This window comes from Passer domesticus, chromosome 3, assembly GCF_036417665.1.
Source record: "Passer domesticus isolate bPasDom1 chromosome 3, bPasDom1.hap1, whole genome shotgun sequence".
Taxonomy (NCBI): Eukaryota; Metazoa; Chordata; class Aves; order Passeriformes; family Passeridae; genus Passer; species Passer domesticus.
In genome coordinates this window covers 63,937,311-63,950,289 of record NC_087476.1, presented here as the reverse complement: position 1 = coordinate 63,950,289, position 12,979 = coordinate 63,937,311, and the positions used below count along the sequence as shown (strand labels likewise).

At 40.8% G+C, this 12,979-nt stretch overlaps 1 protein-coding gene and 1 long non-coding RNA gene across 2 annotated transcripts in view; one reads left to right on the top strand and one right to left on the bottom strand.

Annotated features, from left to right (window-relative positions):
* LOC135296778 (uncharacterized) overlaps window positions 1-12,979 on the bottom strand; it is a 30,206-nt gene that overhangs the window by 8,477 nt on the left and 8,750 nt on the right. The window lies entirely within an intron of this gene.
* Window positions 1,727-11,302, top strand: SMIM28 (small integral membrane protein 28). Its single transcript, XM_064413560.1, has 4 exons — window positions 1,727-2,099; window positions 3,030-3,099; window positions 3,460-3,697; window positions 10,091-11,302. Exons 3-4 carry the CDS (start codon window positions 3,587-3,589, stop codon window positions 10,487-10,489), a joined length of 510 nt encoding a protein of 169 aa, XP_064269630.1. The 5' UTR covers window positions 1,727-2,099; window positions 3,030-3,099; window positions 3,460-3,586; the 3' UTR covers window positions 10,490-11,302.

Below are 12,979 nucleotides of genomic sequence, written 5' to 3'. Positions count from 1 at the left end.
CTCCTGCTGCCCCCTGCTCCGAGGGACAGTGACAGTGTGCACACATTTTGCAGCAGGGTCTCTCTGCCTCTGTTTTTACAGACTGTGAGTATGTCCATCCTGTCCTCAAACACTGCTCTCCAGAACTGTGGCAGAGCTATGCCAGCTTCTGCCTATCCTTTGAAGTAGCAGTGGGTTTAATTTGATGGGGAGAGGAGAGCAGTCTTCAAAAGGTGCTTTGTTTCAGAAAAAAAGAAAAAAAAGTATTGATAATTAATAATAAAAAATAGTTTAAAAAAAAAGTAAAGGTAAAATCTCAATATAATGAAAATTTATCCAAAAAAGTACAAAACAGAATTGCTTAATTTCCCAAGTAAGAAGGGAATGGACAGAAACTAACACCACTCCCACCTGAAGGACACAGAAGCACCTGCCAGCTGGTTATAGGCAAAAGTAATCCTGTCCCACCATTTCTTCTGGTGAATCTACACCTGCCAACACAGGACTGTTAACAGTGGTACACTTCAACCACTAAAATTCTAATTTTTCATTATTCAGGTTAACCCACATACCATCCCTCACAGCATCACAGTCACATTCAGGGAAGTTTCACCACCACCTGTGGGCAGCAGTAAAAGAAACTGGGGAAAGAAAAATATCAACAAACTTGAAAGGTTGTCTAAGGCACTGTGGATATTGTGTTCCCTGCCAATATTGGTGGCAATATAGCTTAGAATTACACTGCAAGCCTCAAACATCTCAGCAAATCAGAGACATTAATAATTTATGACACAGTTTGAGCTTCAAACCGAGGACAGTGGAGGCGCCTACTCTCTGCAGTGGCTTCCTCAGAAAGTCTGGAAATCATAGTACCAGCACTGCCTCAGTTAAAAACATCATGTTGCCATTGTTTCACAAACCTTTACCAAACTTTAATCAAGGTCAGTGGTACCATTCCATGTCAGCTATTTTCTTCAGATTGTTTGACCTGGCAACTTCCAGTTCAAACTATTTCAAAGTCAGTGGAGGAGGAGGGTAGGACATTTTGTCCATGTCAAGACATGGTGATCTCTGAATCCAACCCACACTTCAAAGTGGCAAGCCTGACATCTGGCCAAGGGCTTGGAATTAAGGATGAGCCTCTTTGCCCCAGCTTTCACATTACAGCATGCTTCAAGCTACAATGGTATTTATGAACTCCATGTGAGAAGGAAAAATAAGTGTCTGTGAGCCCACAGGGCTGGCAGAAATCTGCAAGATTTGCCATCACAAACCCAGTCTTGAATGGCTCTGTTTTCACGTCTGCTCAAGAGCAGATCTGCTCTACAAAGGCAGTGCAGCAAATGGACACCTGACCCCTGGCAGCAGCAAGAGTATCCCAATCACGTTCACTAATCTTGCTGCTGGCTCCACTGATGATATAAAAAGCCAGAGGGACAATCATTACTTTATATTCTAATTACCTGCCTGACAAAAGGCACTGCATTTCCCCAAATTCCCATTCGGCCTCAGCTCTACAAAGTTAAATCATTCTTATACTTTTTCCAGAGGTCAAGTATTCAAAGCAGCACTTGACAAATCAGGTCAGTGAGTCATAAAAGTACACACCTTATTTTTCTTGGCTAAAATTCATCTATTAGAATCTAAGGATGCCAAACAGGTGTTTATACTGTAAGGGGACATAATTTTTTACTTCCCCTCATTATTCGTGCACAGTCCCAAGGCAAATTTATAGCAAGCTTTTAAAAATAGCATTAATAATCTAAGGGGCTGCACTAAGACCCTAATTAAGATGGTATATGAATGTTTCCTGCTTGCATGTGAGATTATAGATTTAAGTTACACAGTCTCAAGGCTCCTTAAGGAATTAATTTTATTAACCGTGGTTTGGGAAAGATGGTCATTATTCTTGCTTTTTTTGCAAGAGAAATATTTTACTATTTTGACCTGTGACCTGTTAATCCATGTTTAGGACCTGGCTTCTCAGTGGACATTTTAAGTCACAGTGCAACTGTCCTGGTCCTGGTGGCTGGACACGTTCATCACCTCTTTCTAACAAGTGAGGCACTGAGGAAAAGAGGAGCCTTCCTCAAGCAGTAGCATGCAAAGGCTTTGCTGAGGTGAGATTTCTAGCTTCACACAGGACTGCCTCAGCAGAAGCAAGAGTTCAGTTTCCAGCAGTGATGTGGCTGCTTCAGCAGCAAGAGCAGCCCTTCGTGCAATATTGCTGTTCCCTGTCCACTGCTCACCTGGCAAATTCAGTAACAAAACAGGATAGATTTATCAAACTACCTCCTCTCTTTCCCCCAGCCATGGCTCTTCCTGCAAGCTGCAGACACAGGGATCGCAGCCAGTTTTGGAACAGGCTCTTGCAGGGTCCTTCTGCTAGAAATGGCAAGTGTTGTCACTGCTGGAGCTGCAGTAGAGCCTGCCAGTGCCACCTACACCTGCAGTTTTCTGGGAGCCATGAACTAAAAGAAGAGTTGATGAAAAAAAGTCCAAGCAGGAAATAAGAGGTTAAAATTCTAACCCCAATTTCTATCAATGGTCCTAAACACAACTTTTGCTTGGACAGATAAGCCTTGAGAAATCACAAAAAGTGCACCACAGCTGAGCAGTTGTGGAGTTTAAAGGGACATTTGGCAATAGCCTTTCCCTCTGTCCACAGCAAAAGACACCTGCAGCTTTGACTGCAGACTGAATCAAGGTTTAACTCAGGTTAAAGAGCCCTCACTTCAGAAGTTACCACGCAGCAGTGAAATAAGTTCATGTTTCTTTTTGTGGATAAACAGAGTCTTCTCACTGGAAACAATTGCCATTTAACGAGTAGCCTAGAAAGCTTGAAACCTGATTTAACTGAGCTGACAACTCGTTCTTACCAGAAGCAATCATACACTCCCACAGTGACCAAAAGTTTCCTGGCAGAGCTCTCTCTCTGGATTTATCATTAACATCTACATCCTAACACTGCTAAATAATTCAGTACAGCATTTAGCCTTGTGTCCTTGCCTCTCTACTCAGAAAACACTTTTCTTTTCTGTGTGTTTCAGCAACAGGGAACAAAAACCTGCCTGGATTGTGGTTCCACCTTGTGCTGCGTAACTGAGGGGGGAACCTCAGGTACCCTTTCACTCTCAACATAGAAGCATGGGTTTTATTTCTTTTATTTTGTTGGAAATAGTGTTTATTAGATAACTAAATATAGAGCGTTATTTATCCACATGGAGTCATGACCATGTGGGCTTAGATTCACATGCAAATTCCCCTTTTAATAATCCTAATGCAGGGAGTGCTCCAATCAGAGCGCTACCAGCCCCAGCTCCCAGATACCTGATGCCAGCTTTGCTGGTAATGTAGGCCACCGAAGCAAATCCAGAGAGATTGAGTTGGAAGTGGAGAGAGACTCTGAGATCTATTTGCTTGGCTTCCTGACGACGAGGGGGGTGTCTAACTTCTTTTTTTTTCTTTTCTGCCGTGAAGGGATGTCGTTTGAGAGGGATCATTAGCTGCGAGCAGCCCGGCTGGGTCAGGCTGGGAGGCGGAGACGCAGCTGCAAGCAGCGGAGCAAGGTGGAGGCACGAAGACAGAAGACCAGGTTAATGAAAGCATGAGGTGGCTCTTGGGCAGCAGCTTGAAAAATTTTGGACATGCTGACAGGGGAAACTATGACTGGCTAAACAGTGAACCGGGTGGGCCACTTCTGGAAACAGAGCTTCAGGTCTGTACCCCCCTGCTCATCTCTGTGGCATGTCCTTTGACTTTGCATGTGTGTGTATGTCTGTGTAACGCCTCAGTGTACAGCACAGAGTAAATCCCTGGGTACTGGGACGTATCAAAGCAGTACTGATCAATTACATGGAGTCTGAGCATTTCTTTATTGCTGTTAAGTCTTTTTAAACACATTTGTGGAAGAGAAAAAACATTAGATGGAAAAAAGTCTTTTTAAACACATTTGTGGAAGAGAAAAAACATTAGATGGAAAAATGTTGCTGGGGTGGCAGGTAAGGAAGTTCAATTACTTCTTTTAAGCATAAGGCATCATTGATTTCCTTTCTGTTCAAGGCGTGTTTAGGCGCTGCAGCTGGTCCTGTGAAGCCTCTCTGCAGATGTTGGGAGGCAGTGGCGGGCAGCGATGAACTCTCGTTCCCTAAGCTGTGCGCTGATTACTTCTGCCAGAGAGGATCACATGCGGCCCCGTGGGGGGAGGGAAGCAGCCCCCAGAGATGAAAACACAGCCTGCTTTCTGCCTTTGTCTGGGATACAGCACAAGGGTTTCTCTGGTCCGAAATAATAATTTAAGGTGCACGTAGTTCCTCAGTAAATGTCCGAAGCATGTTGCATTAGCAAATGAACTGGCCACACCACTCAGCTGATATAGATGAAGTGTACTCTTGCAAAATAAATGGGGGTAGGAGTGTGTGTGAGTGTCAAAACAGGACAAAAAGTAGTACTCAAATGTCGCCACAATTTCAACAAAGTCTGCCCCACTGGTAACGTTTCCAGAGTTAGAATAGCAATGGCAATGTCTTCACACCTCCAGACTGCTTTTATCTGACAGCAAGAAACAAACAGCATCACTAGGGTCACATTCCAACAAGTATTTGAAAATTCTGTGAAAATCCAGGCTCACTTCCAGATTACATGTCATTACTAATGGACACAAAACCACACAAAAATGTTTTTCTATTTGCCAAAGTTACATGTTTTTGCTTTTTACAAGCAGTAATGAATCATCTTCAAGAAGCAGGATAGAGTTTGGAAAAGAACCTGTAGGGGAACCACACCCTAATGACTTCAAAGCAGACTTTGTTCCAAACCCCCTTAAAACATTTCAGAAGTATTGGCTTCCTGACTCAGCTTCAAAAGATATTAGTATAAATACAGACTATATTAACAGAAATAATTTTAATGGAGTTCTAAGTATGCTAGCAAATCATTAAGAACATAATAAATCTTAGCACAACTCAATCACTTCAATGGGAATTTCAGTAAGCAAAATAAACTTTCATTTTTCTACCCTCAAACAAAAGCTTCTCTAACATCATGTTTTGCCTTATGAGGTGATTCCCTCCCAAGGCAGGTACTACCCCTCATGTGTCTGGACTCACAGCTCAGCTCCAAGCCCATTCCTTTACTCATCGTGGATATTCCACACAACTCTGCCTTTCATTCCTTCACCAACAGGCACGAGTAAAAGCTCATCTTAACTGATATGGGTCACATAATCTGTAAGCTGGCAACTGTACATGCTCAGCATGTTAAAAAAAACATTGGCAGACAGATTATTAACAAAAGGCTTTATTCCTTCCAGTATGTGCTCAGTGGCTGGGGGAAACTGACCCTCTGCTTCAGTCCCTACAAATATACAAATGAAGGGGGGAGAATAAACAATGTCCAAACTGTCCTGCTAAGAATCAGTTCTGGGAAAACAGGACTTTTTAGAAATATGATCCCTTTTACTTGCATGTTCTTTTCTGCCTTTCTCTATTTTAAAATGGATATTTTCCCATATTTATGTGTCTGTAACTTATTTCATGCTGGAAGTCAGGTCCTTCTTTTTGTCACTTACAAACCTGACAATAGACATCTGCTTGTGATGACACAGGCAGAGCACGCTGAGCTCTAATGAAGCAGCATCAAACAAAACCAGTCAATTAATAATTCTGTCAGTCACTGCATATGCCTGGTGTGGAAACTTTCAGATTTAAAACATACAGATGTAAAAAGTAGAGGATTTTACCTTGAATAGGTTCTGCAGCCATATTAGTTTCAATTAATGAAGATTGAGTTTGATTTCTAGAAAATTTTATTTTCCAGTTCCGGCAGCTATTAATCATACCTATACACAGTGGTTACTTTTCTAGTTATAGAGCTTCAGCTGCAGAAGTTAGTTTTAGGTCAGTTTAGAACTAGTTTTATTTTATAATTTCAGAATTTTTTTAAGTGACCTTTGATTCATTGTATTAAAATTATTCCTATTTTTAGTGCAATTTTTAAAATGCCTATTTGATTTTCCAAGTCTTTATGCCAAGATCTTTGCAACATTCTTCAGTAGCACTTTAGGCAATCATTGCAGAAATGGAAACAAAACCACAATAGAAAAAGAAGGACTAATATTGATTGATTCTCTCCTCATACATTTAATATATTTATACTGATATATGTACAAGAAGTCCATCATCGTCCTTTTGCAACTACATCTCAAAGTAAAATCAGTCCATGTAATGTTTGGCAGAAGGCAGCATCAAAATGGACACATAACTCCCTGTTCAGGTTCAGGGCATCTGTGGGGCAATAGTTATAAAAAAATATTTCAGCTCAAATAATACACTAAGTAGCCTACAAATTACTTCACCTGGATAGGAAAGTCTTAACATTAGCTGTGTTTAAACAGCTATGAGCACTCTGAAACACAGTCTGAGGAAAATCAGTCTTTATTGTCACCTGTTAGCATACAGAAAAAGCATGAAGCTGAGTCAGGGGAGGTTTAGGTTAGATATGAGGAAAACATTTTTCACTCAGAGGGTGGCTGGGCACTGGAGCAGGCTCCCCAGGGCAGTGGTCACAGCACCAAGCCTGACAGAGTTCAGAAATCATTTGGACAATGCTCGAAGGCACATGGTGTGGCTCTTGGGGTGTCCTGCACAGGGACAGGAGTTGGACTCAACGATCCTGATGAGTCCCCTCTAACTCAGCATATTTTATAATTCTATAATATTGCCTAATTCTTAATCTTATCTGCTTTGCATGCCACTAATTTGCAGATCATAGTAAAATACACTTACTGTTCTTTAACAACTATACAGTAGTTGTGAAACAAAATAACAAACTAAACAAATTTATTGTGTCTCCTTTTGCACACATTACTGAATAGGAAGCCACCAGGCACAGGTTACTGTGGTTATTTTGAAATAGAATAGGATAAAATAGGAGTAGTTCAGTTGGAAGTGGTCTGCAGTGAAAATCTAGTCCAACCACCTGACCATTTCAGGGAGCACAAGAGAATATGGGCTGCTTTGTAATAACACTGCAATTTTTTACCAGATCCCACAGTGCAATAAAGTTCTTGCAGGTTCAGGGCACTGTCTTGTCACCTTCAGAGACGGTAATAGAGATGCAGAATTTCTGCAGACCATACCCAAGGATCTCAACCCAGGCACTCAAACCAATCAGTAACCCACAAGAAACACCTCCCCTGATCTGTCTTGCCCCTTCCCTAGAGCATTTGGTAGCAGAGACAGGAGAACAGCTCCCCAGAAGAACATTTGCTTTACCACACAAGCAGGCAGTCCTCTCTCTTCCCACAGTCTTCTGACTGAGTCACTGCATACTCTACACACCCTGCAACACCCTGAGGTATTGTGGTGTTCATCTTCTTCCCTAAGCAATCTATCACAATCTTGAGGAAGCACTTTGTGCACAACAATGTAATTAAAAATTATATGTGTCCAAATTAAGGATTTTACAGATTTCAAAAATGCTAGCAGTTATTCAGGCTTGAGAGCTTGGTTTTGCAATTTTAGAAGTAGTGCTATAGATTACTCTTGGAGAGCCTTTGAACAAGAGTTTTCAGGCCAGTAACCCACTGATAGCCTAAGGTGTCCTTTTGTGGCTAATTCACAGACGGTTGCCGTCTAAGCTAGCTCATACTACAAATAGTTGCACTCCTTCCATTTTTTTACCATTAGATGTGAACCATGCCCTCCAACAATAATATATTTCACACATTTCTCTTAATAGATACTTCATTGCAAGGCCCAGGACCTCTGGGTTCCAATCAAGGCTTTGGAGCAAAGTATATTTCCCTGAGACCCGAGACCATTTGTCAATTCCTTCCATCAAGCTTAACCTTTCCTTCCCTTCTGGAGTCCAGTATTTGTACAAGGTGTTGTCTTACAGCCCTAACTCTTGCCTGTGCTTCCACCAGCACTGTCCTTGGCCATCATTTAACATGCAAATATCACTGCAGTGAAATTTATAGGGAAGCTGCACTGAGTTTAAATGATAATTGGGGCTTTATATACCTTTTACTAATCTCATGTAGGAAACACTGGCAATCTCACACACTGTCCTCACAAACCACCAGAGTACTGTACAACTCAGATCTTAAGACCAACACTTAACCTGGATGAAAGCCTGCTCCCTACAAATTAAACCCAAAACTTAGACTTGGATTTTAAAAATAAGCTCTTCAGGAACAATGCTGTCCATTATAAGCTCAGTTCTTCTCAATATTTACTGTAAGAGTATCTGTAACATATCAGTATCAGTGAGTCCCCACATACACAGAGCACTAACATAATACTACAGAATGCTTTTTTCTCATCTTCTCTTGAAATGTTTTATACACCTCATAAAACACACTAAAAAAGTACTAACAAGCTTTTTTAAAAATCCCCTAATTTTTAAGAAATTATTTAACGTCTGCACTGGAAGAACAGCTGAAACAATTTCTTCCAATTCTGCTCTTTCCTGTCACTCATTGAATGGTCAGGTAAGACAACAGCTTGTACAGCCAGAAATTCTTTAATAAAAAGTATCAATAAATATAAAGTAGTTCTTTAACATGCATTTTTTGGGGTAAAAGACCATTGGGGGAAAATAGCTTAATAGCTAATCTGCAAAGGTTTCAGTGTATTTTAAAATTATTTTAATGCATTTAGCTTCAGACCCACAATACCTTAGGGAAAAAATAGAAAAGCATAACCTCCCCCTACATCATTTGTTAGGAGTCAATGCCTATTTACTTTATTTTTCTCAGGCATAATAATAATTTCATAATATGACAACAAAGCAAAGAGGCTACAAATGACTGGTAGATAACCAGTTGAATGTAGATTACAGTGTGATTTTGTAGCTAGAAGAATGACTGTGATTCCTGTAAGAATAAGAACAGAAAATTTTTGTAGACCAAAAAGGAGACACTGGAGTTACTGCCTTTTCACAAAGCCATTGCTGCAAACAGCCAATTTGTATCCCTGCTTCCCAACCCTTTGAGGAAAGAATCACTTAAGTTCTCTTAGTCTGAATGGGCACCTTCACTCAAAATAAAGGAAATCTGGTCCATTGACCTGTTTAGTCTCGCCATGCAAATGTGAAAAAGCCATCTCACAGCATTAGTCAAGAGCTTACAAAAGGAATGACTTGATAAACATCATTGTAGGGTCTGGGTTTTCCTTATGCCCTAGGCTAAACTCTGAACGAGACCCAATTACTAGAAGATGGAGTCAGACTGGAAACAAGATATACTAAATTTTAAAACTAAAGCTAATACAACACAAGAGCACAAATGGCTTGTTGGTTTTTCTCATAGCTTATGCCTCCTGTTAACATTACATCACAATTCAAAAGCTGTGGGACAGAGGTCTTTTGTGCTACATTTTGCAGAAAACAAAGCTGACACAGCAGTCACAAGTGCTACTTCTCTTACACCAGAAGTTCTTTTTCTATAGTTCTAAGCAGGAAAAAATGATTCTTGGATCACTGGCAGAGCAAGCTCAAGAGGTCCAGTCCAAGCTGTCCTGTCCAATAAAAACACTGTGTTTTATTTGGAACTGGCCTGTGAGGTTAGAACAACCTAAAGAACATGTATTGCAGGCAATGGCCCCTGTTTGAAAGGGCTAGTTGTCGTAATATTTGTTCTTTAAACAGTTTTCCAAACATAAAGAAACAACACCAGATGATGGTTCATCAGCCTTATTCATCTGCAATTCAATGTTCTCACAAATTTTAAAAGCTTGACCAGTTTCCTACAAAGTTGACTGGTCCTGCTATAATCCATATAATAAGAGTAATAAAATGCCATACAAAATTGCATATACTTCCAGGCTTTTAGGGTTTTTTCCCCTTTGGAGACAGGGTTTTCTAAAAATCCAACACTATTTGCAGCTTCTCTGGGATTTTTTGTCTCTGGTTGTAATTTGCTTTAATTGGCCAGTAAATAGAATTCATGAGTCTGCAAAACATACTGCTTGATGTATACTGGTGCAGAGAGAAAGACCTTTGGAAAAGCAACTGCTATGTCACAAGGCAGAGATAGGGAACGTGGTTTTCCCCTCTGATTAAGAGATCTTCAGGAATCCAACACATTTCCTATTTGCTTTGGTTACAGAGCAGACAACAGTCAAGTTCAACCAAAGACGACATAGAACCTTTCCTGTGTATCATATTGCCTGCCACCATGATGCTCTTCCTGGCATTCCTGCTGCTCTTCCTGTACCGCCGTTGCCAGCGCCCCACTCAGCAGGGGCAGATCTTCAGCATCGACCTTCCCGAGGCCCTGCCTGAGCACGACGTGTCCAATTTCCTTTCTGCACTGCCCTGGAGCAGCGAACAGAGCTTCCACTACTCGACGCTGCTCCCCGATGCCACGTTCCTCTCCGTGTGTTTGCCTCCGTCCTACGAGGAGGCCACCATGAAGACTTCCATGGAAGAGGCTCACATTGAGCTCTCTCCAGACCCAGTGCCTCCTTACGAAGAGAGTGCGCTGCAGACCAGCAGCACCAAATAAACTTCCTACAGAAGCACCTTAGCTGAAGCATGCAGCACAAAGGTAGAACTGCTATGGCCTTTAAAATCTGTGAAAAGATTCCAAATGAGGCACAAAACCAATTAATTTATGAAGGAAGAAACTTGAAGTAACAGGGACTGCATCTCTTCACCTCATCCTGGGATTCTCTACCTTCCATTTGTGGCAAGTGTACACACAGGAAAGCACCAAGTCCAATCCAGACTGGTAACGTGGGGATTCTAGTCAACAAACATGTCATGTAAGGATTAAACTTAAGGAAAGCTGGGAAGCTCTTCCTCTGTAATCCCTCAGCTACAGTGAAATGTCAATAACGCTATAGATTCAGCAGTCACAAAAAGGGCTTTTAGCACATACATATTCCAGTTTGGTTTGGGGGTTTTTTTTTCCTTTTTTATGCATTTATATTTAAATGAGTTTTTGACAAGCTGAGTCACTCAGTCTGTGTGTGTTTACATCACATCATTCTGCAGTGCTCTGGAACGATCACAACAGCTCTCAGGAAAGCAAATAAATATATAACCTCTACAAAATTTCCACTAACTGTCCCCAAAGGTTCTAATGTGCACTGTGAATAGAGGCTGTCTTTTCTCACAATTGGACAATGAGCACAAGCAGCAACCAGGGAAGACCTGATTGTTCTGGGTGAGGAAGCCTCCATGCAAGAGCACACTCACTCTGTTGCTGCAAGCTGCTTGCCAAGGTCTGCAAGGTCCCAGCATTCCAGACTACCCAGTTGACTTATTTTCCAAGGCTAACATAATAAACCATTTTACTTACATGGTGCAGTGTGTAAAGGAGTTGGGGAAAAATTAATAAAATCAAGTGCACCAAAAAAGCCCTGGTCTGTATTTCAAAACAGCTTTATAATCCCTTCCCCTTCATCCCCAGGGCAGGGTGAGGCTCGTTCAAGTGTGTTGGTGGCAGTGGTTCAGAGGGTTTGCATAAGCTTTCAGAAAGTGATGGATGTCATCTTTAATTCTTTCTTACAGGATAGCATTTTCAGCAAGTTGATAGATGCTCTTGTTACAGAAGGTGGTTACTACAGATCCTGACAGCCTCAAAAGTTATGTTGGCAAGCCACAGACAAATTCAGTGTTGTGGAATAGCTGACACCTGCAAGGAAGAAACTGTCACAGCAGCTGGTGCAGCCTTGGTGTAACTTACAAACCCAAAGGCTTGCACTTGGTGATTCCAACAGCTGTCAGGAGGTGTCAATAACAGCCAGTCCTGCTTTACCCACACTCCTTAAAAAAAACCTCAACAAAAACAATAACACAATAACAGAAAAAAAATCCTCACTGTACTCCAGAAGAAAGGCTACTTTAGAGCTGCAAGGTGGTTGAATTCTGTGTTATGTCAACAATGACACAATCACAGTAACCAAATAGTCCATATGAAAACTGATGTTCCCACTCATACATTTCTCTTACAATGAGGAAAAAATATGCCTTTTTATTTAGAAAAACAGGGTTATTTTCTTAAACTACAAATTTGAGATAATTCTTTTTCTAACATTCCACTTGGATCATCAAACTGAAGAAGCAGATATTTTGGAAAACTCCCATAACTGGGAACAGTTCCTGGTATTTGCTGATGTGTTTGAAAGTACCACATTCTAATGCTTCCTCGCATTTTCTTTACTTCCTTAATATTTGGTATATTCCTCAGTTGTTTTTGAGGAAAGCTGGAAAAATACAAGAGCCCCAAACAATATACCTAATTGGAAAGGTGCAAAGGTTTGAGGTTGAAAGAAAACCACTTCTGCCCCTGGTGCCTGTATATTCCACTAACTTCAGGGGAACTGTACGGATATGCTTGAAAACTCACACTTTGTCATATCAAGTTGAATATATTTTGCCTTAAGAGATCTTAAGAGATCTACTGTGTTCTGAAATGAGTCATGCTGTTCTTCAGCACGATCTCTTCTTACCCTTCACTTGGGTAGGGCCTGATACTCAGCCTCTGGGCTCATCATTCTAAACTGCTCCCTTGTTACCTTAGTTACAGTTAAGAAAATTTTTGACTGGTATTTCTTGTGGCCAAGACTGATATACCTCTATAACTAGATGAAAATTGCTATTCTCTGCAAGAATATAGAGAGTAATTGTGTTTCATGCAGTATTTATTGGACAACTCTCAAATCCTGCTTAAGAAAAATAGCTTCTGATTGTTAGCATTGCTAAAGACAATTTAAAACAGACACTTGCTCAAATCCATATTAACAGAAAAACTGCCATTACTTAAATTCTTCCTTCTAGTAAACTGCTTTTTATTCCATCTGGAATTGGTATCCCTTATCTCATTCCAACACAGATTTGTCTGATCTTGTGTGTTAATTGTCCCTAGTAGGTTTCAATATAACCGGCATCTCTACTCTTAAATCTCCAGCCCAAAGAGAAGGCCCACTAAAAAAAAAAAAATGTTTCTCAAGCAAATACACTGAAATGAAGTCTCCATTGCCTAGAAGCT

Excerpts from the sequence above, each read along its gene's own strand:
- SMIM28 (XM_064413560.1), top strand. The coding sequence starts at position 3,587 with ATGAGGTGGCTCTTGGGCAGCAGCTTGAAAAATTTTGGACATGCTGAC. Across the intron at positions 3,698-10,090 it reads TTCTGGAAACAGAGCTTCAG|AGCAGACAACAGTCAAGTTC; the intron begins GTCTGTACCCCC and ends CTTTGGTTACAG.